Here is a 27527-nt window from a genome sequence, read left to right as displayed (position 1 = left end):
CCTACACCCGGGACCAGGAGGCCACCCGGCGCCCCCGCCCGCCCCCATCCAGACGCCAGACTTGAATTTCTGATGAGCTGCTGCTGCTCTGCAGAAACTATGTCCTAGAAGACAACACAGGTATTAGGATTTTGGCTAAAAATAGCATAATCATAATTAAAAGCCCACTGGGAGCACTTTTACAATAGATCAAAAGGTTATATCTATATCTTTTAAAACATAATTTGTTATGTTGAATCAGATTGTCACAAAAAATTTGACCAATCGCACATTAATTAATAGTTTTCTTTTTTTCAGTACATCATTCAGGAGTCCACCTGAGCTTGAGGTCAGAGGTCAAACAGAATGGGAACCAGACGGGTGCTCGTGACTGGCTGCTCCTCTGGCATTGGCCTGGCTGTGGCTGTCCGGCTCGCCAATGATGAACTTCGACGCTTTCAAGGTCAGCTGTTCACTCTCCTCACTCAGTTTACAGTTACTGACAGTGTGCTCCTTGTCTGTGTGAGACAGTGGTGGCCACCATGAGGGATCTTGGGAAACGGGGTGCTTTGGAGGAAGCAGCTGGTGACTCGTTAAATAAGACCCTGGAAATTAAAGAGTTGGATGCCTGCTGTGAAGACTCCATCAAAGAGTGTGTCAACAGCCTGCCCAACAGACGGGTGGATGTCCTGGGTCTGTTTCCTCCACTTATATTCACAATTTAAGAGTATTAGGTATAACCTTTTTTGTGGAAATAATACGTTTTATTCGTGTTTCATTGTAGTGAGCAATGCTGGTGTTGGTATGATCGGACCACTGGAGTGCCAAAGTATTCCTGCCATGAAAGAGCTCTTTGACACCAACTTCTTTGGCCTGGCACGGCTGGTGAAAGAGGTGCTACCTGACATGAAGCGACAGCAGAGTGGCCATATTGTGGTGATGAGCAGCGTCATGGGAATACAGGGTGTGACATTGACTGACACTTCTGGAGTGTTTCCAGTCGTGAGGTTGCTCACACGTATTTTTTTTTTTTTATATTTCCTTACAGGACTTCTGTTCAACGATGTCTACTCCGCCTCCAAATTTGCTGTGGAGGGATTTTGTGAAAGCTTAGCAGTGCAAGCATTGAAGTTTAAAATCAAGTGATTATATGTCTTATAAGTTACCTTTGCTCTTATGAATTCTGTCTCCTCACAAGTAAAACTCAGGTTTTTGGCTAATCTGCACTAGTAGGCTCTTTTTCATTAAAAGACTGAACTAAAACAGCCCCCCTGTGTCTGTCACCAGAACCACTTTAGTGGAACCTGGTCCCGTGGTGACCGAGTTTGAGAAGAAAGTGTACGAAGATGCTGAGAAGATGGATCTGTCAGAGGCGGATGAGGAGACGGCACGGATCTTCCGGGAGATTTACCTTCCATACTCTAAAAAGGTCTTCATGTCACTCGGTCAGACACCAGAGGAGGTTGCTGAGGTAAATGCCAGACTTTGTCAGTGAATACACAGAATTGCAATGATCTCCTGCTGATGGATGGATTTTTGTTCACTTGTTAGCAAACACATAAAGTGATCACAGCCAAGGAGCCTCCTTTGCGCCACCAGACTAACCAGCTGTACATGCCCATGACCGCACTGAAGCACGCCGATCCCACCGGCAGGCTGCCACTCGATACCTTCTATAAAATGATCTTTAAGCATGAGGGCATGTTTAATGCTACCCTTGGCCTTCTGCGGATGCTCCGCCGGAAATAATAATTGGATTTCTGATGGCTCGATTACATGTTTTAGTCTTTTAAATAAGATATTTTATATTGTTGTTAATTTCATTGATTGACTGATTTAGTCCTGGAGGTGTCAGTGCTATATAATCACTTCTAAATTCAAGATAAAAAAAACAATAGAAAAGGTTTTTTTACTATAAGTATAGTTAGGTTTCAGTAAACAAAGCTGTTATCTGTTTAAAAGGACAAAAAAATCTCTGAAATAGTTAAAATTTTGTGTTTAGATTGAATGAATTAATAACACAAATCTATTAATCACTTTTAATGCAAATTGATTTTTTTTAAATACTAAAGATTTTTGTCTCTATGAATGACATTTAATATACACACATGCAGGAGTGGGAAGTTTGTGGACCACCTGCAATTTTAAAATCTTCTCAAATAAAGATGTTTATTTAAGTAATTCATTCCAAGACTAAGACTTTTTTTTAAATCTACCATTGATTTACTTAAAAATAAATCCTTAAACTCATAGAGTCAATCAAATATTTGGTTCTATTTATGAGTTTTAACCTTGTATTTTGTGAGTTTGGGTGTTTTTCTGAGTTGTTTAGGGAATAAAGGTTTCATGACGATTAATGAAAGATCATTTTTTCCAAAAAAAACTTTTTTTCAGTGTCCACATAAAGAAGACTGTATATAGATGTGTATACAAATGGATTCTGATCTTTGACGACACCACAAGATATGGAACAAAATGTGAAATATTTACAAAATGTTGCTTCTCGTACTAAAAAGTATGACTTGTAAAGAAGTTTTGTATTTATTTGTCATTGTTTAAAAGTAAGTTAATACAGACAAACTCATGTCAATACTAATAAAGTATCAGTCAACACCCTTTGTTTTGAATAATGCTAAATGACGTACACTTTATTTTTGCCTTTTAGTACATAACAATCATTTTAGAAACATAAGACTTTTCAGGAAATCATCTACCAAGAACAAAAATATTTACAAACAGAAATTGAGAGGCTGAATGTACAAAAAAACACTTAGTGCGACCTTGTGGGGAAATTATAAGACCAGTTATATATAAAAAACCAAAACAAAGAACTGTTTCACTTGTAAGTGAGAACTGGGAACTGGCCCAACATCAACATACTTCCCAGGTCTGAGTGAACAGTAGCTGGATCTACAGTGAACAGAAAATAACAATGACACCTCAGTCTATGAAACAACTAACTGTTAAAGTCACCAAAAAGTAGTAGCTAGGAGTGGTGGCCTACTCACCTCTGCTCGTGTTCAAACAAAATGAAAAGGTCACAAAATTCTAAGTTTTTTCTAAAGACTTTGCTGAAATGTGCACAAAATGTTGAACAGAGAATTCCATCTCTTTTTGTTCAGGTCACATGAAAATAAAGTTGCATTATACGAGCTGAAAGTCGTCGGAGAATTTTGCAAAATGTTACAGGGCTCAGCACTACATAGTAGTGTTTTTTTCTTTTTTTTTTTGTTTTTTATTTCTTCTTCCTGCGTATCTTTTAACAACCATCTGAAGATGCAGCTCTGTGGCCTCTGGACTGGAAGCTGCTGTAGATGCAGGGGAACCGTTCCTCTGCATGCCATAAAACACCTCCCTGAGGAGTGACAGGGCATAAGCAGTCACAGCCCAGCAGCCACCCTCAGTGGCTTCCGCTTCGCTGCAAACACGAGTAAGGCGAGGTGAGAGCTAAATCTCAGCTGATACAGAAAGTCCATTCCCTCCCCACTCAGGGACAGGAATGACCGATTCAGGCAGTCTGGGTGTCACCTAAAGGCACAGCGTCCAAACCCAACAAGACATGAGCACCGGAGGAATGTTTGCAGGGAAGATAACGAGATAGCAGCTGATATAAGCATAGCTTAATACATCTAAAGTGATGCTCAGAAAAGGTTATTCATGGTTTTCCACAAATATACAGAGTATAAAAAATGAGGGCAGTGAGAAGCTAATTTTACAGGCAAAAAAAAAAGTTATATGAAACATAAATAAATGGAAGGCAGTAAAACTGACAGTAAGACCCCTTTAACATTGTTGATAAGCTATAAAAAAATGTTCCCTCTGCTTCTTTATGTGGATTACCAAAAGGAAAATGAACATGGATTAAATGCCATCATATATTATAAATAATCATGGTTGTGTTTGACCCTGACTTGCCCTTTAAGGCTTGTCACTTGAAGTGCTTTCGACACTTATCTACATTCTTGTTTATAATACTTATATAGAAAGTCTTTTTGTTTTTACCACATTTAAAACAATCAATCAATCACTACTCCAGGGCAACTTTTGAAATGTATTTCTAATACACCTTTTAACGTTTTGATGGCACTTATGAGAAGCTAAGAGAGAAAACTAAAAAAGCTGTTGAGATACATAAAAACAATAAATAAAAATAAATGAACTCCCTTCAACATGTCACTTTTTTTTTCTCTTATCTACTTTTAAAAATGTTAGATTTTAGGATAGTGTCCCTAAGTCTTTGACATTAAAGACTTGGTTTTCTTCATATATTTTTAATAATAAAAACAAGTCCATCTGTAACAGAATTACTTCATTAAATTGTCTGCTGTTTTTGCAGACAACACATAGTTCCCTTTACTTTTGTTTTTTCTCTGCAAAAATCATTAGCAGACGGTCCTTGTGACAAACACCGTCAACCTAAATCCAATGAAAATCTTGGAAACAGGTGGATATAATAAAATCCGGAGGAGCTTGTCTTCCTGTCCACAGATTCTTTAACCAAAGGTCCCTTTAGGAGCAAGAGTCACAACGTCTTCACGCAAACACCTGCATCTTGCCGTTCGCCTCTGGAATTTGAGTAATCTGGGTCTGGTTGGGGACAGTAACCGCGGGACTCGGGGTGGAATCTGACCAGTCGGAGACACAGTGAGGAGAAGGACTGGACCAGTGCTCGGGGGACTCTGGAGACGGGGTCAGATAGGGATGCTCACTGGGTAAATTGTGGTAATGCTTGGGTGTAGCATCTAATGTGGATGCATAGCTGTGCTGGGAGGGAGGGGTCGGGTAGTCCTCCTTTCCTGCAGTGCCGGCACTGGACTGGGATGGAAGAGACTGGGGGGGCTGGGATGCTTGCGCGACTCCTTGGCTGGGCTGAGCAGGAGGCTGAGAGGGTTGCTGAGGCAGCTGCTGCTGGAAGAAAGATGGTGGGGGCTGTGTGGTCTGAGGTGTCGGTGGGGTAGAAGTGCTGATGCGGGTCATATTTTGCTGATTGGGGATGCTGTGATTAATGAGCTGCTGTTGTTGCTCAGCAATCGAAGGCAGCTTGACGGGGCTGATGGTGGGCGTGGAGGTAACAGGTGTAGGTTGCAGCATGGGGCTGCGATAGAGCTGCTGTGAGTGCATCAGCATGTTCTGCTGCTGCACAGCCGGACTCTGAGGGTGCATGCCTGCCTGGCTGCTCTGAACAATATTCACAATCTGCTGACCACACTGGGGCGAGGGGGCCATGTGGTTGTGCCAGTCATAGGGTACACTGACTGGGCTGACGATGCCCATGTTGAGCCCCATCTGGCCTGAACTCAACACGTACCCATGATTGACGTCTGATGGCATCGAGACACGACCCTGCAAGGACATGGCTCCCGCTCCAAGGTCATTGATATGAGCAAGAGAAACAGCAAACGGCCCCCCACCTTCTAACATGCTGCTATGTACCATGGGGGTGTTTGGAACTGACATGGATGAGTGGAAAAGCCCGGGCGACTGCATGGTCACAGGAGAAGTTGGGTTGGTGATATAGCCAGCGTTGCTCGCTCCACCATGTGGTGAGTCCAGTGAGTCAACTGGGGATAGAGTAACTGAGCTATCCAATAAGGCACTCTGCATGTCCAGACTTAGCTTCTTGTTGCGTGGCTTAACTGACTCCTTCAAGCTGGCAGCATGCTGGTTTCCCAGACTGGCTCCCTTTGCCCCGGGCCGGCGATTTTTCTTGCCCTGTGGTGTGTTTTTGAGGCTGGGAAGGAAGGCACTAGGAGGGCACATGAGCGGTGACAGAGTGTGCCCGCCGCTGAGGTGATGTCCAGCCCCTCCGTGGCCCTGGGGACTCCTTACTGTGTTATACTCATCGAGAAGCTGCACAATGTCGTGGTGCATGCGCTCCTGAGCAATGTCTCTTGGTAACCTATCCATGTGGTCTGTGATTTCTCTGTTTGCAAAGTGAGCGAGCAGCACCTTCACAGCTTCGCAGCTGCCCTCACGGGCTGCAAGGAAGAGGGGAGTTTCCTCCTGACAAAGGAAGGCACAAAATGAACTGTTAGATGCAAAATCCTAATCAGACTCTCGCTTAAAGGCAAGTCAACTCTTGAAATACCTTTAGATCTTGCATATCTTTGTTTGCACCGTTCTTTAGCAAGGCCACAGTGGCATCCACATTGTTGACAGCTGCAGCCCAGTGCAAGGCAGATTTACCTTAAAGAGACAACAAACACCAGGAATAAATACCAACTTAAAAAAAAGACTGAAAAATGTGTTAGATTGTAAATGCTTACCCAGTTCATCAACAGAATTGACATCAGCATGGCAAGTGATAAGCTCCTCGACCATGCCCTCCACTGCCAGCCGTGCAGCCAGAATTAGAGCAGTGGAGCCATCATACATGCGGGCGTCTAGGTCTGTGGCGCGGTTTCGGATAAGAATCTACAATTGGAGGAGAGTCTCATCAGAATCACTGACACGTTTCATGTTAATGAGTAATAAAATACTTTGTATTTGCATACCTGGAAAACCCCCTGTGCATCTGCAGCCACTGCAGCATGTAGTGGAGTACGTCCTGTGTTGTCCTGAGCGTTGGCGTCGGCCCCAGCATCCAGCAGCCTCTTCGCCGCATCAGCTCGGGCGTAACGAGCGGCCAGATGAAGGGCCGTCTCGCCGGTGCGGTCTGTCTGAGCAGCCAGAGACGCACCCTGGAATATCAGATCAGAGATGATGTTGGCAGAACACTCCTCACTCTCCTCTTCCTCTGCCATCTCCGACTCTAAGCCGCCTCCACAGAAGGAGGCCAGCATCAGTGGCGTAAACCCATCTGAAAAGTAAAAAGAAGGAGGATGTTGATGAAGATTATTTACAAAACCAATTTAATTAATAAAAAGAAAACTAAGTGCATAAATGCACTACTAACCTGGGCCTCGGACATTTACATCCATGCAGTCACTTTCAAACTCTCCCTGAGGAGGAGTGAGGGCCATGGTGGGCGGCACACGAATGTCTGCAGCGGCAAGGTGATGCTGTGTCCACTGTCTGCAGTCCACGGCATCCTCACTGTCTGAGAGCATGCTCGGTTCTTCAACCTGAATTTATAGGGACATACATTCTGATGACTCCTGAAAATGTTTGTAAAGCAAAGATAGGAACTCATGATATAGAGGCTGAACCAATAACCTTGATTCTTTTCGGCTCGGGACAATCTGGGTCCATCCACTGGTCACTGTGATCTCCCAGAAGAGATTCCTCCACGGTTTTTGGCATGTGTCTGTTCAAGAAGACATTCCATTAGGAATGCAGCCCTAATGCAACTCTATTAACAATCAGAGTTCACATTTTTGTATGAAAGAACTCACTTCATTCCCAGAGCGTCCTGGCCCACAGGTTCTCTGCGGTTCTTGTTACTGCTCGGTTCTTTTTTGAGGAAGAATCCCTCAGGGAACCAGAGGGTGCTGTGTTCCCTCTTTCTACGAGTCATCAACATGCCTATTGCGATGAGGACCAGAATAAAGAGGGACCCCATCCCTGCAAACATTAGCTTGACCCATGGGGGTATTTCCTCCTCTGCAGGTGGGAGCTTTTCAGCTGCAGACAGGGAAGAAAAACAAACAATGTAGCTGTGCCTTTTTTGGAAACATGTTCTTGTGTTAGGTGAGCCCAACTCACCTCGGGCTGTTTTCAGGGGATAAGGGAAGCGGAGCTTTTCTACTGCGGACAAAGCTCCCAGATACTCTGCAGCCCTCTCAGCTGAGGGGAAACATTCCTCGGAGCCCTGTGAACACATACGGTTGTCCATCTCCAGATAAACAATGGACCTGGGAAACAAAAAAGTTGTCAATGCAATGTACTTTAGAAGAAAAGGCAGACAGCTTTAACATTTATGAGGACTAACCCGATAACCTCCTCATGAGGTTCTAGCTCCCGTTTGTAGCGTCCTTCCCGGCGGGTGTAAGGGAGGATCAATGCTTTTCCATTGTGGTCCAACTTGAAGCGCACAGAGGTGCGTAGGATGATGCTCAACTTGTGGAGAAAAGCTGTGCTGGTGCGAAGAAGCTCCTCTGGAGGCAGAAGGACTACCAAAACCAGGACATCATCGACAATGTCTTCTGGAAACTTTTCACCACAGTCCATGCCATCCCAGCCACACTCCGCTGTGAAGCAGCCCTCGTCACACTTGCCGTCAGCATAGTGGTCGAGGCAATATGTTTCATAAATGGGACTGAAGAAAAAAAATATAAGGGTTAGATTAACTGTCTACAGTTTAATAGAAATACAGATAAAAATCTCCATAAACTGAACTGACTTGCAAACTTTTTCTTTGTTTCTGCAGTCAAAGTTGTCATACAGACATTCTGCGTTGTTGCAGGCCTCATCACACTGGCTGTTGTTGAAGACACGCCAGCACACGGGGTTTGTGCAATTAGCCCAGGGGTTCATTGCCAGGGAGCAATCTCCCCCATCCCAGCGGCAAGCAAATGTGTTGCATTCCTTATCACAAACGCTGTCATTGGCTTTGCGATGGCAGTCTGATATAGGACACGTGGGCACTTGAAGCACAAGCGACTTGTGCTCACACCGTTTACCAGCCCAGTCTTTAGAACACTGGCAGCTGAAGTAAGGATAGCTGGCCTCTTCGGTGCAGACTCCTCCATTGCGGCATGGTTTTGAGGAACACCCCTCAGTGCTACGATGCTGACACTGGGGGCCGCCATAACCTGGCAGGCAGCTGCAACGTGCCCCCCTAGAGGTAAGTGTACAGCTGCCGCCATTGTAGCAGGACAGTTCCCGACAGGACATGCTTCTTGCACAGTTTGGACCGATATATCCCTGAGGACGTACAGTCAGTATTTTTGTTTAGTGCCACAATAACTTTGTAATCACAATAGTGTGTAAAGTGAATAAAGAAACTTACAAGCTGACATGTGCAGGTGTATCCAAGAGGAGAGCTGCTGGTTACAGAACAGGCTCCTCCATTCTGACAGGGCTGAGATTCACAAACGCTGAACCTGCTCTGACAATTGCGACCTGAAGACATAGCATCGATGTTAAAGCCACTCTACCCAGACATGCAGCACTTTGAAAAGATGAGGAGAAGATCTTTTTCTCACCTGTGAAGCCAGGTTTGCAGACACACTGGTAGTCATTGGGCAACTGTATGCAGTCAAAGCTGTTAGATGGACTGCAGGGGTTAGAGAGGCACTCGTTTATGTCTCCCTCACATCTTTCTCCAGTGAAACCAGGGGGACAATTGCATCGATAACCACCCACTCTATCCACACAGGTGCCGTTGTTCAGGCACTTAGGGGGAGCGCTGCGGGGCCTCATGGGGGTATTACAGTCATCATCATTAATCTCACAGAGAACACCTTTAAAAGAATGGATGATCTGTGTTATTTCTTCAAAGTAAAATTGGGTCTACATTTCCTCTTGTGTTATGTTTGCATACCGAGTGTGCCAGGGGGGCAGGAGCAAATATAATGCCCCACGAGATCGATGCATGTGCCTCCATTCTGGCAAGGATGAGACTGACACTCATTGATTTCTCTCTCACAGTTCTGTCCAGTAAAGCCTGGCATGCACTGTAATGACACACATGACAAACACATACTCTTAAAAAATGTTGAAACATCACTTCGCAATGTGGCAATGAAGAAAACAACTGAACTCACGTCACACTGATATCCACCAACATATGGCCTGCAGGTGGCGCCATTGCGACAAGGTTTGTCCTCACAGTGGTCTACTTGACTTTCACAGTAGCTGCCAGTGTAGTCGGCAGGACATTTGCAAAAGTGGGTATTCCCAGTGTTGACACAGTGACCTCCATGGTGACATAATTCATCTGTCTGGATCCCTAATTAAGGATTAAAAGAAAAATGTAATTTAAATTGCTTCTCAGGAGCAGTAACTCGTAAACAAAAAATAAAAACTTTGGAGAATGAAAATACCTCTCTGGCGAGCAGCTGTCTCACAAGAAACTCTGGGGATGTCACAGTAATGTCCTGACCAACCGTTTGTACACTCGCAGGTAAAAGAAGCATCATTTTGTCTGCAGCGTCCTCCATTTTGACATGGAGAGGAGCGTCTACACCAGTCAACTGGGGTCTGAGTAGGGAAGAGACAGATGAAAGCTTTGAGAAATAGTGTGAATAAAACATGAACTTCCTTAAGCTGAAGCTGCCTTGAAGGCGGTTGAAAAGATTTTATTCTATACCTGGCAGCGGTTGCCAGAATAACCTTTGGGACAAGTGCAGCGGAAGGACTCTAGGCCATCTTGACAAACGCCTCCATTAAGACAAGGCTGGGAGTTGCATTCATTGACTTCGTATTGGCAGTGGGACCCTGTGAAGCCTGGGCGGCAGGTACAGGAATAGCCATTGATTTTATCTGTGCATGTCCCTCCATTGAAGCAAGAGCTGCAGACAGAAGTGAAAACAGGGGTGTAAATTTTCCAGCTTCATTAGCGAATTCATTGATAAGAAACACAAATACAAACGCAGGTTGTGCATAAGAAACTCTTTGAACCAAAAACTCACCTTTCGGTACAATCAGGGATGTTTATTTCGCAGTGGATGCCGGTAAAGCCGGGTCGACATGTGCAAGTGAAGGAGTTGACATAGTCTGTACAGGTCCCTCCATTTTTGCAGGGGTTGCTCTTGCATTCATTGATTTCCAGAGCACATCGGGGGCCCATAAAGCCCGGCAGGCAGCTACAGTGGTATGAATTCACACCATCTGTACAGGATCCACCACTTAGACAGGGATCTAATGGAGCAAAAGGAGAGTAAAACTTCAGTCACACCCAGTAAATGAAGTGGTGATTATCAATCAGGGATACAATAAATTGTCCTTTAATTTTACACATCCACTTACTAGGAACACAATCATTGATGTCTGTTTCACAAGTGAGTCCAGTAAATCCTGCTCTGCAAGAGCATACGAAACCTCCGAGCGTGTTAGTGCAGGTCCCACGGTTTTTGCAGGGGTTTGAAACGCACTCATTCACATCTATGTTACACAACTGACCTGAAAATGACAAAATATGGGAGGGATTATACATGACTCCAAAATCCCAAACGGATTCACCTTGCAAGAGGATTTTGAGCCAAGTTTCCTAACCTTGCCATCCTGGCTGGCAGTTGCACTGATACCCTAGATAGTCAGCTGTGTGGGTGCAGACTGCATGATTGGCACATGGGTTAGGAGAACAAGGGGTGAGGACTTCTGCACAAGTGGGTCCGCTGTAAGGAAGCTCGCACAGGCAGGTGAAACTAGCCACGCCGTCCACACATGTGCCTTTATTCAGACAGGGGTTGGAGGAACATTCATTGATGTTCACCTGGCAGAGATTACCTAAAAAACAACAGTCACATTTAAGCAGAGAAGTTGACAGCCTGGAACTTGTAAGCATGTTTTTTTTAATGCACCACTAGAGGGAGTTAGATAATTGTTGTTCAATTTGAAGGTGATGGGAAATTTTTGCTTGGGTCTTTATGACGGTTTTCACTATATTTATGAGAAACCTTTGAAGTGAAAAAAGCAAATAATGAAAGCTTTGGCAGCAGCTCTTACCTATGAAACCTTGGCGACACTTGCAGGTAAAACCGTTTAACTTGTCAATGCATGTGCCAGCATTCTGGCAAGGACTTGGCAAACAGTCGTTTCTGTCCAGGTCGCAGTTCCTCCCCACCCAACCAGGTTCACAATCACAGCGGTAACTGAAAGTACACGAAGCCGATTTGTAAATCTGCAAGCAGCAAGCTTCAAAAAGTCAGCTGGCAATGACATGGTGCACAGCTTTGCCAACGTCACACATTAATCGTGCCTTTATACTTTGTATAATGGGACATCAGTAATAAGTGCACATACCCATTGATGTCCTCTCTGCATGAACCATGGACACAGGGGCTGCTGCCACATTCATCCACCTGGGAGTAACAGTACGGGGGTTTGAAGCCCTCAGGACACAGGCAGTGAAATCCATTCTCTTCATCAACACATGTTCCACCATTCTTACAAGGGCTGGAGGCACATTCATCTATTTCCACATTACACTTGGGCCCTGGTTGAACAAAAAGATTTTATCAGCATTTTCAGAGTAAAAGGGTTCTTTTTCCTATCAGCAATGTGTGCTTTGGGTTAACGGCATACCGGTAAAGCCAGGCTTGCAGACACAGTCATAGCGGTTAATGCCATCTTTGCAGATGCCATAATCACACGGATTACTGGCACAGTCGTCAAAATTAATCTCACAATTTGTACCTGAAGTGAAAAAGCCAGTAGATTACACTTTAGCACACACTAAATGTTTTCAATTTACTGTACATTTAGGTAAAATACAGGCATTTATTTTCTCCCACCTGAGGTTCCATGTTGGCATTGACAGATGTACTTGTTGACGAGGTCTACACACTTTCCACCATTCTGACAAGGGTTGCTGTGGCATTCGTTGAGCTGATTCTCACAGCGATAGCCTGTGTATCCAGGGTCACAATTACATGTGTAGCTTGCAATTCCATCTATGCAGGTGCCATGGTGGCATGGATCGGGCTGGCAGTTGTTGATATTACTCTCACAGAGAGTCCCTTCATAACCTGAGGAGCAAAAATGGACGCATTTATGGTCAAGGGCTTTCGCGACCTGCCACCTATTTGATTCTTGTTATGCTTTTATGTACATTTTTATCTATTTCTTGTAGATCTCCTTCCAATTACATTCTTCCTCGCTTTCTCATTTTTTGTGATTCTCTCAGATCTGCCCCCTCTGTGGTTTCCAAACCAACCCTGACCGTGCATCGGGCAAATGCTCTATCTTGCTGTGGTATACCTCGAGTGCAATGCTGAGATGGGCAAAGTGGTAAAGCAGGACCCTACACAAGCCTCCCAGTCCTGTCTTTGTTCTCAGTGGTAAAGGGAACAATAGTCAGCTCCACGTCAAACAGGCCCACTTCACTCAACACAAGGGGCCCACAAACACAGCAAATACCAAGCAGCTGGCCACTGAAACAATGAAGTAAGCTCCCCCGTAAGTGTAGGTGCTAACAAACGTATTCAGTATCACTGCATACAGGCCGCCAATTTAAAACATCATAAACATTGCGTCTGTACAAATCAAAGCATCAGTGTTTTTAAATGTGGCTAAATGTGCTGAAATTAAAGTTAAAAAGCAGCATAGGGTGTTGCATTGGGGTTTAAAAGATGAACAGATGTCGGGGTAATGACCATGGCTCTTTTCTTAGCAACCGCTGGTCCTTAGTGACCCCATGATCCTGAGAGCCAATGATGGAAAGAGGGGGATTAGGGGCCTCAAGTTGGTCTGCTTGGACAGAAGACGCAAAAATACAGCTCTCCCCCCAAAACACTGAATGCTTAACAAAGACCAAACAAGTGATTAAGGATCATCTGCTCCTCTGCTTGGGGAGATTTCTTTAGTTTTGTTGCGTCTTGGCATTACCCACTTACAGCCATTACCTTGAGACTTTTCTTACCTTCAGCACAGCGGCACTCAAACCCATTGGGTCGGTCGTGGCATTTTGCTCCATTCTGGCAGGGAGTGCTAGCACACTCGTCTATGTCGATTTGACACATGGTGCCGCTAAACCCTGGGACATGCAAACACAGAGGTTAGGGGTCAGACAGACGGTCCAGTGAAAGGGTCCATACTTAGGTCAGAGGGCAGTTCTACTCTTCTTAGAAGGGCAGAGGCCTTTGGTGAGGTTAGTGATGTCTGGCTAAGGTAGGGGTAGAAAATGCCTCGACTGGTTAACGACATGCCATCTGTGCATTAAACAAGTGGTGAGCAGACCAACACAGAGTGATCCTCTTTCGGAGAAAAGAACATGAACAGAGGCTACTATGAGAAAAAAAAAGAGGGGAAATAAAGGGGGAAAAGTAACAATAACAACAATAATAATAACGTATTTTTATTAAAATCTTTATTTATCTAAAAAAAAAAAAAACTAAACAGCCTCAGTTGACACTACTGGGCACAGTGCCCAGGAGAGGATGAATTGGTAGCACACTGCTCAGTTGATTAACAGTGTCAGGGTAGTTTGTGGGTGTTGTTGCTTTGGCTGCTAAAAGGGGGGCTTCGAGGAGACGGTGGGATTGTTTTCTCTTTTGGGGAGCCTCACTCCTCCTCCTCTACTGCCTGCATCAGCTCCACTGGCTCAATAGCTAGATAGGGGGTGGAGGGGGGACGTCTGTCCCAGATGTAAATTGCGGACCTGGAAAAGAATCTCATTAACAGGACTGCTGTCCCCCCACCGCCATCACCACCACCACGGTTAGATGAGGGAGACTGCTGTCCCTTCCACATTCCACAGAGGAGGGAAGCGGGGGTCACAATAGTGCCTTTGTTCAGGAAGGAGGATAGGCAGCCCTTTGGGCCTGCCTTTTTGTACAAGTGGTAGCTCTAAACAGCGGCAGGCAGAAACAGCAAGGCTGACCCTCCCTTCTGTGCTTCTGGGGACATTTAAATTTTGGATTTTGGGCTTCTGCTGTTGTTGATGAATTTGAATCACTGTAAAGGGCAAATATGAAATGTAGAATTTTGACAAACGTACCTGGTTGGCAGGTACACGTGAAGCCATTCACCATGTCGCGACAGACACCATCATTTACACATGGGTTACTTTCACAATCATCGATGTCCGTCTGACAGTAAGTCCCTGTATAGCCTGAAAGACAGAAGTTGAAAATGATTTTCTTGCTTTTGTTATTGTTTGGCAACACTAAGACTAGCAAAAGCTTGGAGGGAGGGTAGACTGGGTTAAAAAGTGAATAGACATTGTATAAAACTTAAACTTTGAGGATTTTTGGCACAGATCTCTGTTGAGCTTTAGATATTGAAGCTTCTCAGTGTTCCCACTCCACTAAAGTTGAAATCATTGCACCCTACTGTGCATGGAACACTGCCCCTCCCGAGGTTAGTGTCACATTGACCAGATACATGTTATACATTCTGCATTTGCAAGCCATTGAGGCAAACCTGAATGTGAATGGGACTTGCCCCTGGGAGAGGCTAGCATAGAATCAGAAATAATCAGCGGCTCCACATGAGCTTTGCCAGGCTAACTGATGATGAGGAGGGAGATGAGGAAGGTTCCGTCTCTGGAAATGAAGGGGGAGGGAGGGGTCGGCTCTGGGAAAAAGCCTCTTTCCCTCTCTGTGTCTATGAGGGGTGCAAAGTGGAACACAGAGGGGCCCTATTGTTCGACTCCATTCCCACCACTCTACCCCTCATTAGTATTCACAGCACACTCCTCCCCCTAACTGCTCAACCTCCCTCACATTTAGTCCTATAGACCCAACTCCCAGCTCTAATTTGTATAGCTCCCAAAACCCCAGGATGCATGTAGGACTGTGCGTGAGAGTTTCACTGTGTTTTTGTCGCAGAGTGTCCAGACTATTCCAAACTAATGCCCCTTCATCTGTACAGTGCAGTGAAGAGTGCAAAGATGTGCTTGAGCACCTTCAAAGTGGGGGTTTCCTCAATGCTGTTAGAGGAGCAACTGAGTTCCCATCAAACATTTAAATGTTAATGTGCCGCTCTTACAATAAAACTTTTTTGTTTTTGTTATGCACCCAGACTGAGGCAGTTTTCAATTAAATCAATTCCTTTTTTTTTTTATAACAAACTCCATGGATTCGGTTCAGTCTATCATCTTTTGACTTTCTGTCCACATGATTTAAACAGCATTGTAATCCTCAAGCTTGACAATCAAAATGTTCAATGTTTTCCAGGAGACAGTGCTGTTGTGTCTTTCATTGACGGCAGTCAGGAAAACAGGTGTCTAAAGTGATAAAGTTTCAGGAAATGAATGCTTTCTCTTACTACTAAACATTTCGGCATTCACAAAATGTGAAACTAAGAAAGGAAAAAAAAAAAAAAAAAGCAGAGAGCAGAAAATGATCCAAAAACCAGACTCTTAAATGGATGATTGACCTAACTCAAAACAGCTGAGGATATTTATCAAATGAAAGCAGGTGAGATTGTGACAGATAGAAATAAGTCAAAGCCAAAAAAAGAACATGAAGAAAACATCAAGAAAACCAACCGAACAAATGGTAAAGTTATAGTGACAGTAACCATTTTTAGTATGTCTAAAATCAGCAAGTTGGTAATGAAAAAAATATATTATTCAACAAAACAAGTCATTGACCAATGCAACAACAACAAAACCTTCTACAGTAACGTGGAGCTTCTTAACAAGTCTGAATACCTGGCATGCAAATACAGGTGAACTCTCCAATGCGGTCCAAGCAGGTGGCATCATTCTGGCAGGGGGTGGAAAGACATTCATTGATGTCGATCTCACAGCGAGGGCCTGAATATCCTCGACCACACTGACACTGGAATGAGCCTTCTGTGTTCACACATTTCCCAAAATGTTCACATGGGTTTGCACCTGTTAGAAGGGGATAACAGCACCAGTCAATGAAAATAGGCCATAAACCAGATAATTTCACTCCAAATCTCAAACAAAACTTACCAATGGAGCATTCATCCATGTCCTGGTTGCAGGCTCCTCCCACAAAACCAGCAGGACAGGTGCAAATGGCTCGGCCATTGAGGGGGTTAGTGTCGCACACAGCGTCCTCATTGCACGGGTTGCTGACGCATGCATCATCAAGGTGACACAGCAAACCTATAAAAATATCACACAAGTTCCACATTATGTAGCTGCCATTGTAAAGACAGAAACAAATGACAATTACCAGATGTGCTCACCTGTCTTTCCGACAGGGCATTCGCAGAAGAACGATGCAACACGGTCATGGCAAGTGGCACCATTAAAGCACACGGCTGTTGCACAGTCATCAATGTTCTCACTGCAGTCATCCCCAGTCCACCCGTTTACACAAACACAAGTATGGCCGCCAATGGTGTTGAAGCAAGTGCCTCCATTGTGGCAAGCATTGGGTTGCATGAGACACTCGTTGACATCCTCTGCACAGTATTGTCCTGGAGTGGTTAAATGATAAATAGGATCAATTTCAGTTTGATTTAAACTTTTATTAAGGACTTTTTCAATGGAGACATACCTGTCCACTCTGGGGGACACTGGCAGTTGTAGGTATTGACTCCATCCACACATAATCCTCCATTCATACACTTGTGGCCTGGACAGTCATCCACATTTTTCTCACAGTTGTGCCCCTCAAACCCTGGGTAAAGGCAGAAATGTGTTATGATCCACAGAAAGAGGTTCACATACCAACTGGGAGTTTATCAAACATTCAGTGGTCCTGGTTCTGGACAGTAAATATTTTTTACTTTTAACCTTGAGTCAGATTTTCCCACACAAAAGAAAGCATGGAGTAAAATGCGCAGTAAAGAAGTTCAAAAGGTGTCGTCATGTTTACATTTTCCTTTGACTTTTCCCACACTGTGCCAGCAACGGCTGTGACTTCTGGCTTCTTCAGAGGTCTGCACCCCTCTCCATGTTTGCTTGTTTTATAATCTCTCACAGTTTCAATGACTTCCTCTCTGGCAGGAGACATTTCCTGTCAGTTCCCCAGTGGGAACCAGAAGGCTCATAAAGTAAATTCCTTCTGTTGTGAAAAGAGTTGAGTGGAGAGGACTGCAGGCATGTCGCCTTTTCAACTCTCCCATCATTCTATCTCCTAACAAAATCTATTTATAGCAGATGGGAAACTGACTGTAGACAGAAGACAAACTCCCAGTAACATCTACGTCATCTTGCTGAGAAAAATCTATTAGGCTATACAGCTTCCATCAGGAAATGGGAAAAGTGATTCTACCTGGCAGGCAAGCACATTCATAAGAGTGGTCGCTGGTCTGTCGGCAGGTTCCCCCATTAAGGCACTGAGATGGGGCACAGGGTAAGATGGGCACTTCACACATGCGCCCACTATATCCTTGTTGGCACTGGCAGCGGAAGGATCCATGGGTGTTAGTGCAGAGGCCATTGTTAAGACATACACCAGGTTTGCCGCACTCGTCTATGTCATTGCGGCAGTTTTTTCCCTGGAACCCAGGTGGACAGGAACAGTTGTACTGGTCATTCCAATTAACACAACGGCCTCCATTGGCACAGGGACTTGTGGCACAGGCATCGATGCGGGAGCAGTCTTGACCTGGGGTTTAATTACACAAATTTAGTTAGAACAAAACTTTAAACTCTTACATTCTTTTTAGAAAGGAGTCTTACCTGTGAACCCTCTTCGGCACACGCAGGTGTATTGTGGGATGCCTTTTACAACTTGGCTCTTGCAAGCTGCCCCATTCTGACATGACGATCGGGAACAGGGATCTCGGTACTGACAAAGGGGGCCAATATATCCAGGTCGACATCTGTATGAATATGTCAACACACACATTTGCTTAAACAAGTTTGTGTTAACAAAAAGTAGAATTTATGAAATATGACAGCTCAATGACTGTAAATTACATATCAGTATTCATCATGCTCAAGACTTGCTAATCAGGTCTTCGCTGGCAAGACTTAATGCCTGACTCACACCTACAACAACGTCCCTGAGACCAGAGATGACTTTGTTTTGAGACAGTTTGACTCATAAGTATAAATCATATAAGGTATTACTCAATATTGCAATTTAAGGGAGGACAAAGATTTCATACTGTTTGTTGTTTTGTTCATTAGGAGCATTTGGACATTTCCAGAGGACGTGTCTCCTATTCCAATGTAAGCAACATTCCTCAAATGGAGCAATTGGTCTGCATTACAGTTCTTGTTTTTTGTCATTAAAAACAAGAACGCGTGTTGAGACAGCAATTTGTTATATTAACAACTACAAACAAATCCCAACACAAGAAAAACACAGGTTGCACAAAGCAATCTCTAAAAGAATGGGCAAACAGCTGTGTTATTTGAGTGAAATAACAGTTTTCCTCCCACTGACTATAGTATGATGAAACAATGCAATATTGCACAAGCTGCACACAAGGTGTGCCACTCTTATTACACTTGGTATAGGTGTAACAGTACGGTGTATGCATGTAATTATTTCTAAGATAAATTTATAATGTTTCACATGTGAAGGAACACTGAACACTCTCTGCAGGGCTAGGGAGACATCAGCCAAGCTTGTAACACTACACCCACAGTGGAGCCTTTGGGACAAATCCCCTCTTCAAAAGTAATGTTTGATGCTGGTGACAGGGCAGTGACACCTGGGTTTCGGCCTGCCCTTGGCCCGAGTCTCCTCTTTCACTGGAGAGAACCCTTTAGGCAAGATAGAAGAGGGTTTTGTTTGTTCCCATTAGTGTCTTGTTGAAATTATTAGGTAGTTTATCCTTTGGGTCAGGAGACATATAAAGGCTTTTCTAATCTAATTGTTTCATTTGTTTTTTAGCTTCACAGATTTAATTATTAAACTGAGGAGCCAAAGTAGTGAGAATAAATTATTGTTTTTTTTTTAAAGAAGCAGTTTTAGTTTGGAAATGAATAATTTGTAAAAAAAAATCTCTGATTTTTGTCAGGTTGTCTATGTCAAACCAGACTAAGTCAATAACAGCATTTTTGGGTAGTTGGGCCCAAACACCCATGCTGAGAAACAGCCTGCAGTTACAACAGCTTCTCTTCCATCCCCTAAATCTTCACTGAACAGCAGCTTGGCTCTCTCCTGAAACAACTCCCTTCTCTTGTGCGCAGAGAGGTCAGATGTCAGAGGTCCCCCAATCTGATTGTGATGATAATGTCACTCAGGCTCCAGAGTGTGGAGTGCTTCTGCTCTTCAGGAGAAAATTCCTTTGAGAAGGTCCGATTTAAAGACATAGCAGGAGTACAGAGTGGTTTAGTCCAGCAAGAGTGTCATGTCATATTTTGTAATCTCCAGTTCCCTGCTCTAAAAACACGACACTCATTTCTAGAGCACAGTTCCTGTTGCCCTAGCAACCTCACAGATGAACAAGCAAGCACCGACACCCAACCAATCACCTCCTCCCCTCCACCCATGGTCCCTATGGCTATTTGTCATGGCTTGGCTGGGTTTATTTAGAGGCAAATTAACTATGTCTGGAATCTAGGGTGTCACTGAAAATGAAACACAAATGTGGTACAAAGAAGCCTTTGAAAGTCCTGATGACCAAACCTGCTTATAGAGCTGAAACAGAGAATCTCATATTTTCCTGGAACCTCTATGTACTGTGGGCAAATTACAGCAGATGGAAACCAAGCATCTAAAACTTCTACAAGCTGTTGTTCCGCTAATAATACCAACCTAAAAAAAAGAAAATCCAAATAAATAACCATGAGCATTCATTAACATTGTCATAAAAAGTCTGTGGAATTGAATATAGGTGAGTTTTGGTTGCAAAATATGAGTGCTGCTTTTTATTCTTCTATTTGGGTAAATATGTGTGTCTAATTTTGTAAGGATAAGTGTGAAGAAATAAGATAGTAGCAATGCCTGATAAATCATTTTTCCCTCCGACAATTGGAAAATAAACCAAGCAGCCAAAACACACATTCTTTTGTCTAGACCTGACTCATTGCCAGCATGCTACTCCCATAACACACAAACCAGAGGGCTAACGGTTCAGAGTTTATGAAAAACGTGCAGCCATGTCCAAGTTTACCTTTCATGTATCCGAGAAAAAAAATGTTCTTTCTCAAAACTTGTAGATTCTAGTACAGACAGGAGCAGAAGGTAAGCTTTTACCCAAGACATTAACTCTGTGCCGGATGTGAACGGCAGGTGCAGGCTGCTATTGTGCAACAGGCCTCTGAGTCATATGTTGTGGTTGTCAACATTTGACCTTTGAGGAAGAGAGTACAACATTTGAGGATGGGGTCTTAGAGTGCGGCACAGAGACAGCCAGAGTGGGTAATCGTTCCATGTCAACACATGTGAGGGTATTTGCCAGCTGCAATCCTGCCACCTGTCCACATCTGTCAGAGAACCTCTGTGTGTCTGGCATGCCCTCTTCCTGCCAGACTTTTAAGCCTAAGCAACTGTGCAGTTTTGCCCATGGGAATATCATCCAACACGCATACTGCACAGCATAACCAGCAAACTCACATCAGAAATGTCGCCATCTTTCACAACTTACATGCATTGGCAGTTGAGTCTGTTTCATCACACATTAATCAAAACTGTTGCATAAAAGGCACCACTGCAACCAACCAAAACACATGCAACATTTATTGCACACCAAACACAAAAGATGGAAAACTTACAACCATTTTTAGTCTCTGAGGGAAAGTAGTACCATGAATGCATGAAACATCGGACCAACTGAGGAAATGATGTGGGAGAATGAGAAAAGACATGGTAATAGATTACTACACATTTCCTTAGTGTGGAAAAGAATAACAATCACATTGTCTGTACTGATGTCTCAGTGTACGTGTCAAGTAAGAGCATCCATGGTGTTAAACCCTTTGATTTATATGACTAACTTCTGTCACCTACACTTATGTAATACAATGCCAGTTTTCCTGCTTTTTGGTAGAGCAACCCGAGCTCATCCTCTTACACACAATGGTAGCCAGTCTGCCAGAGGTCAGAAGGTGGCTCACCTGTGAACAAAGAGGCTGTAATCTCTGGCACGGTTCATGCACACAGTCATGCTCCACAAAGCAACCAGTTTAAAAAGCCTTCTTGACTTAGAGTTACTTCCTATGTTGAAAATGGGAGAAGAGCAAAACAAGACTTGTTTTGTCATGACATGATCTAAATGACACAGAACTTAACAGACATACCCCAAAGTAAAACTACTTTTTTTTTTTGGTTATTTCACAACTCCAAGCTCTTAATCACATTGAAGACCAAAACTATGCTTGTGTATTTTTTTTTTTTAAGGAAAAAAATGGCTTTGGGAAAACTCAGTCTGATTTTCTTGTCATAGTATATTTCCATTCCCCCTTTTTGCACAAGCAAACAGGAACCAGACCAAGTCCTTTATGGCAGTCTACACTGACACCACACTGCCAACAGGAGCCCATGGTCACCCCCCTTTATCAAACAGTCTCCTCTGCTTTGCTGTACCTTCTCCCAGCAAAGAGCCAGATTGGGGGTTGGGAAATGTTTTGTGGCCCAAATAAAAGAACTAAAGTAGTCAAAACTCCTTTGTATAAAAGTGTTGGGGGGTGGTTGCTGGGGGTAGGGAGAGTTTGAGCGAGGAGGGGGCAGCTAGTCTTTCAAGGCCCGGCCTGTAGCTTGGCAACAGTAACCCATGGTGAGGCAGCACCAGGGCGAGAAACAGGGGCCGATCAGAGACAGTTTTGCAGGGATAGTTGGTTCATTACAGAGCAATGGCTGCCCTTCAAATGCAGGTAGTTTGGTTTGGTGGCACTGATCCAATCCAGAGTGGTAATCAGTTCTAATCAAGTATAAAACCAAGCATGTTTGTCTTTCTACCAAAGAACAGTATTTCAAAACTGTTTTGATAGAGTCAAAAAAATATCTTTGCAGAGCATCCTTTACAATGAGCAAGAAACATGCAACTACAAAACAACAGAAGTACAACTTTTGACAGAACAAAGGAAAAACAAAGCTATGTCTATCAAAAAAATGATATCTGATGTGAATTCTTCCTACCCCTGACAGTTTCTCCATTCAGATCTAAAGGCATGAGAACAAAAAAACAGAATTCTATGTTGCTGCCAGACATTTTCTTGGACTCTACACATTCCCTACAGTGAGACACAGAAAATATACTGTTGTTCTTGTGAGCTCAGTGATATTGCTGTAAAAAGAAACAGACACATGCTTGCAATTGCATTGCTTTAGTTGTAATTCACATGTGATGTTGAACTAATCTGAATCCAATGTCAGTGTAGGAGAATCCTCCACCGACATTTTTCAAATAGCAATGAGTTTGCCCATAACCGCATTGCATGGATCTCAGGGTTGAGGTCTTCAGAAGCATTCTCCTGTGAATACAACCACAAACCCCACCCTACCACCTAAAGCAAACCAGATTTTTGTTCAACTTAGAAAGTAAAAAATGACCCTTTTCTCAAACAAAGCAAGTAGGATTTTGTAACAATTAGGCTTTGCAGCTATTGTGTATTTTAGAAAATCTCATCGTGTGTTCAGATTCACTTTGTAGCAGATTTTCTGCACAAGAGGATGAATGTCAACCACAGCATTTGATTAACCATGCCCCTCACTTCAAACAGAAATTGTCACACATATTGAGACCAGCATAGATTCCTAAATGCTTATTGGTCTGACAGAAGACTTGTTTATAGGGCACTTGTGGAGGTTCTTTTTGATAAGTTAAGGAAAACAGCCAGAGAATGTTCACTATCTGAAGTGCTGTCACTTGAAGAACTGGAGATTTGAAAACATGGCTGTGTAATGGACACCTCTAAGAAAAAAATAACATAACTCTAACAAATTTACAATAAAGTAAGAAAACTGCTTGTTTCCTCAAAATGGGTACAAAGGTTTCCCTAATAAAAAAAGAAACACTTGCAACATATCTGTGGAAAATTAAGTTGTTTGACAAAGTCTGCTTGTGGAAAAGCAAATGCTTTCTGGGCTCATTTAATAATAGACCCATCCAAAAATGGAGGGATAGAAGAGGGAAATTTTGCAGGCAGACTTCAGGTATTCCAATCAGATCTGCCAGAATATCTCTGCAAAAATGATTGTCTCTCGGATAAGCAGGAGGGGATGAGACTTCAAAGACAAGCTTATCCCTACATAAGACCAATGTTGATTACTACAAGAAAAATGGAGATTCAAAATGATGTTTACCTTCTTACACACAACAATGGAAAAGCTTAAGCTACCTTTTTCCTGTCATGTGAGGGAGTACACATTTCATCCTTGTATTCTGAGATAAACAGCTATGTTTAACGTAATTACATACAAAAATGTGATTTTGATGCTGAGGCATGGAGCAAAGTAATAAAAAGTAGCAAGATATGAGTAAAAGTGGGAGGCATTTAGGCCTTGGTAGGCTCAATAAGCTCCTAAAGCTGCTGAGATAAGACAGGATGTGCGTCGCAGAGGGGTCAGAAGGCAGCACTTCCTTTGACAGGGCCTGGGAACCACAACTATTAGTCTCCAAACATGACCCAACAGAAGATGGAACATCGAATTAAAATCTTTTACCACTTTGTCACACACATCTTGATGGATATGAACATTGCCAGCATAGGTTTTCTTGGGTAACGACATGACAATAGTCCATCTGCCTGACAGGGCGGCATGAGTGATGTGGGCTGGATGTGGCCTCACAAAATTGCAGGGTAACAAATTGCAAATCAAACAAGTCATTCCAATTTCCAATGAGACTGGGCTAACAGTGTTAAGGCATTCCTGAAGGGGCAAACGGGGTGAATGGATGGGAGGTAGAGACAATACCCTAAAAGCACCAGAGGGAAAGGAGGAATCTTACTAAGCATTCCTTTCTAATCCACCATAAAGATGCCAAAGAAAACACTAGCCCTGAGGTGCCATGAACTAAACTAACAGTATAATCTGTCTCACTGCTGTCGTCTGTGAGTAAATAGGTGCCTTTACATCTGTATTTTTGCTTTATTTTATATATATATATATTATTCACAATTAAAGAACAATAGATTAATTCACATTTTCAACATAAATGAATTACACTTAAATCCCCTAAAAACAGTATTCTTTGCAAAAAGCGGAACAAATTTATAATTCTTTAAACGCCAACAGTTTAACTTTAAACTGTTTGGTTTTTCTGCGTCTTATCAATGTCAGACATGTCCCTTTTAATTATGTTTTTAAGAGGCTGGAAGTAGCTTTGGGTCATGACTAAACATCTACGATTTATATGCCGACTTTGCTACCAAGGCCAAAGGCGAAACATTAATAACCTAAAGTGGACAACTGTAGTTATTCATGCATCTCCGTTAAGAGAGGGCCCATGTTTATTTCCACTTGGCTTTGAGGATCTGAGAGGAAGGAGCTGCTTGTAATCTGTGGTCGTCTGCTGCTCCAAGCGAGGATGAGTCGCAAGAGGTGGTAAAATATTCAGGGAGAGAAAAAGCGACCCTTTCTTACTGCATTGTGAGAGAGGCAACATGTGCTAGAGGGACTGCCGGCTACCAGCCTCATTCCTCCACAAGCTTGTCTCCCGCAGTATGGGGGCGACTGACTGCTCAATGGTAGCACCTGGCCCTCTGCTTTCCCTTTGTCAGGATCTGACTTCACTGGATTACCATCACAACATCCACCAGCTGTCCTATATGCAGTAGCCCCCGCCGTTGACTCCCCTCCTCCTACCCAGCCTCCCTACCCCCAGTTCAATCCCTCCAGCTGGATCCACTCTGAATGACACCCTCTCGATCTGCCTAATTATCTCCTCTCCAGAAATGCTGCGGCCATCTCCACGCCGCACACTTCTGCTCACAGGGTGGAGCTGAAAGCCAAAGGCTAGACTTCCTGACTGCTCACCTAGAAGCCAGCGTTCTCTGTGACATTGTAGGCCAATTACTGTCAGGCTCAAGCATCAAAGCAAAGGCGGGGACTCATGGAAGATATTAACTATTGAAGTGATAAAACTGCAGTTTACTACTTTAGTAGCAGTTATATATTCCAACTAAAGAGCTAACGCAAACGACGAGCTGACACATCTTGACGACAATGCAGGTGTTACTCATTACTCAAACGGCACATATTTCCAGTGGTTTATCAATAGGAAAAAAAAATGTTGTCAACCATCAGAAACAGTCTAAGAAACATGAAAGCCTAATTACACAAACAGAATCTTAAAACTTTAGAGAAATAACATGGGTTCCTTGCCACCAAGATGCATTATATATTGATATCTAGGAGATTATTGACTGTCTTTGCCTTTCATACTTGTAAAAAGACATTTTTGTAACTTGAGAAGCTATTTCCTGTAACAAAAATTAAATGTCACATTAGCCTGACAATAAGCAGCAGCAAAGAAATATGCCACTCCACAAAGCAGTGGTGTTGTTCTGTGGGACACCAGATTGTTCTGACATTGTGTTTTCGAAATTCCTCGTAAATGCCAGAACATTTATCTGCATCTCCATTCTGTTTCTCTCCCCTTTGCGCCCCCGCCTGCTTTGCTGTGGCCTTTCTTTTCGGCCTCCTCTACTCACTTCTGTGGTACCAGGTTACAACCAGGTATCTGGGGGAAGAATGGATCTTTTCTGTTGTTTTGGATCTCCCATTTCTCCAAGTTCCCATGGGAAGGGGTGGGGTGACTCCAGCACTCATAGGACTGGTCTGACCACTCTCATGTGTCCACGCTCCGCTCCAATGCTCTGCACCTCTATGGAACTCTTTCTATGCTGTATCATTTGATCCCCCATCTATTAAATTTGTTTTATACTCTAATTACCCCTTTTCGTGGTCCAGACATGGTGATTACACATACATCAGTCCTTTAACACATGTTTAAGTCAATGTTAATAGATGAAATAAATATATAAACAATCCACAGATTGTTGTGAATAAAAGAATTTATCATAAATCTGGCTTGAAGAGGTTTTACTGAATCAATCATACATTAACCTCATGATACCTGGTCATCTTGGCCATAGCTAATGATTGAAAAAAGTGGGTGGTGTTTACGTGTTTCACCTGCAGTCAAGTTACATATTAGCTAGAGTGTAAAAGCTTCAACGGCAGTACAAAGACTTAACAAAACTCTTAAGTAAATGTGCTTCAACTTGCGCACAGTTGTTTCAAAGTGCTTTTATGTGTTGGCTTGACATTGACATCTTCAGTATTGTAGAGTAAAAGGAACTCATCAATAAACCAGGACATTTTCCATCTACAGGGGAAAGCTAGCAAACCATGAGCCTTGCTCTACGAAGTCCACCTTTTTATCTGAAACACTCAAGCATGTTTCCTTTACTTAAAAGGATTTTAGAAAGGGCAAATGACCTCTGGGCAAGTCACTGTGAGCTGCTTAACTATACAAATGTAAGAGGGTTTATCTAGCCCTCTTCATCAATTTGAAAATCAAAGTCTCATCCGTTAGAACAGACGAGAAACAAAGAAGTAATGTCAGAAAAATTCCACATAAACTCTTGTTGGTGATAAAGCCTTTACTATGTGATGAAAAGTGTAATAATATTCTAGTCTAAAAGCAAATGAACATAAAAAGATTTTTTTCTTAAGATCTCTTCAACAAGTGCAAGACACAAGCACAGCAGCCAAAAAGTTTGAGGCTTGATGGAGCTCATCTTTGTAAATCGGGCCAATTTGTCATATCTTTGAGACATCAGCCTGTGTGAACACTGCAAAAGTCTAACAGGACTAAACAAGGATCTGACATGCAAAAACTGACTGCTTGAGTAAAATGTACAACTTTGAGCACTGAATAGACAAATCACCAATAAAGCATTCAAAGCTAATAGGACAACATACTTGAGTGAAACCATAAAGATATCCCACTGCATCATTTGAAATGTTCAGACTATACTTCGCACTTACATGCAGGATGAATCAATGCATGTCCCTCCATTTTGACAAGGTGAGTTTCTTTCTACACAGCGGAACCCTGTGGGGGGCAAAAAAGGGGACTTTAGTTAGAGATCCATAACTGATACAATATCCACTTATACTTTAGCAGGGATTTTACATCAGAGAAATTCAACCATGAATGAAAAAAGT

General features: G+C 43.1%; 2 protein-coding genes across 3 annotated transcripts in view; one reads left to right on the top strand and one right to left on the bottom strand.

Annotated features, from left to right (window-relative positions):
• LOC112146116 (retinol dehydrogenase 8) overlaps window positions 1-3284 on the top strand; it is a 5403-nt gene extending 2119 nt beyond the window's left edge. Inside the window, exons 2-7 of one of the 2 annotated variants that reach the window (XM_024271777.2) lie at window positions 298-442; window positions 511-672; window positions 764-943; window positions 1028-1121; window positions 1267-1450; window positions 1531-3284. In XM_024271777.2, coding sequence (XP_024127545.1) covers window positions 346-442; window positions 511-672; window positions 764-943; window positions 1028-1121; window positions 1267-1450; window positions 1531-1728 — 915 coding nt within the window. In that variant the 5' untranslated portion in view covers window positions 298-345 and the 3' untranslated portion in view covers window positions 1729-3284. Of the gene's footprint in view, window positions 1-297; window positions 443-510; window positions 673-763; window positions 1122-1266; window positions 1451-1530 lie in introns of both variants that reach the window. The other variant, XM_036213215.1, reaches the window with a different exon arrangement.
• notch3 (notch receptor 3) overlaps window positions 2600-27527 on the bottom strand; it is a 26044-nt gene continuing 1116 nt past the window's right edge. The window contains exons 2-33 of the mRNA XM_024271776.2: window positions 27348-27414; window positions 18134-18276; window positions 17724-18059; window positions 17004-17126; window positions 16690-16923; window positions 16451-16606; window positions 16181-16366; window positions 14522-14635; window positions 13445-13558; window positions 12318-12551; window positions 12109-12219; window positions 11827-12019; window positions 11530-11675; window positions 11077-11310; window positions 10831-10983; window positions 10494-10722; window positions 10172-10373; window positions 9906-10062; window positions 9627-9811; window positions 9404-9536; window positions 9066-9323; window positions 8870-8982; window positions 8261-8784; window positions 7850-8176; window positions 7624-7772; window positions 7314-7542; window positions 7135-7225; window positions 6875-7043; window positions 6474-6778; window positions 6246-6393; window positions 6068-6165; window positions 2600-5982 (exon numbers count right to left, since the gene is read on the bottom strand). Coding sequence (XP_024127544.1) covers window positions 4513-5982; window positions 6068-6165; window positions 6246-6393; window positions 6474-6778; window positions 6875-7043; window positions 7135-7225; window positions 7314-7542; window positions 7624-7772; window positions 7850-8176; window positions 8261-8784; window positions 8870-8982; window positions 9066-9323; window positions 9404-9536; window positions 9627-9811; window positions 9906-10062; window positions 10172-10373; window positions 10494-10722; window positions 10831-10983; window positions 11077-11310; window positions 11530-11675; window positions 11827-12019; window positions 12109-12219; window positions 12318-12551; window positions 13445-13558; window positions 14522-14635; window positions 16181-16366; window positions 16451-16606; window positions 16690-16923; window positions 17004-17126; window positions 17724-18059; window positions 18134-18276; window positions 27348-27414 — 7331 coding nt within the window. The 3' untranslated portion in view covers window positions 2600-4512. The remainder of the gene's footprint in view (window positions 5983-6067; window positions 6166-6245; window positions 6394-6473; window positions 6779-6874; window positions 7044-7134; window positions 7226-7313; window positions 7543-7623; window positions 7773-7849; window positions 8177-8260; window positions 8785-8869; window positions 8983-9065; window positions 9324-9403; window positions 9537-9626; window positions 9812-9905; window positions 10063-10171; window positions 10374-10493; window positions 10723-10830; window positions 10984-11076; window positions 11311-11529; window positions 11676-11826; window positions 12020-12108; window positions 12220-12317; window positions 12552-13444; window positions 13559-14521; window positions 14636-16180; window positions 16367-16450; window positions 16607-16689; window positions 16924-17003; window positions 17127-17723; window positions 18060-18133; window positions 18277-27347; window positions 27415-27527) is intronic.

This window comes from Oryzias melastigma, linkage group LG8, assembly GCF_002922805.2.
Source record: "Oryzias melastigma strain HK-1 linkage group LG8, ASM292280v2, whole genome shotgun sequence".
In the NCBI taxonomy this organism is placed as follows: Eukaryota; Metazoa; Chordata; class Actinopteri; order Beloniformes; family Adrianichthyidae; genus Oryzias; species Oryzias melastigma.
The sequence above is the reverse complement of the archived record's forward strand: the minus strand, read 5'-3'. Positions and strand labels throughout refer to the sequence as shown.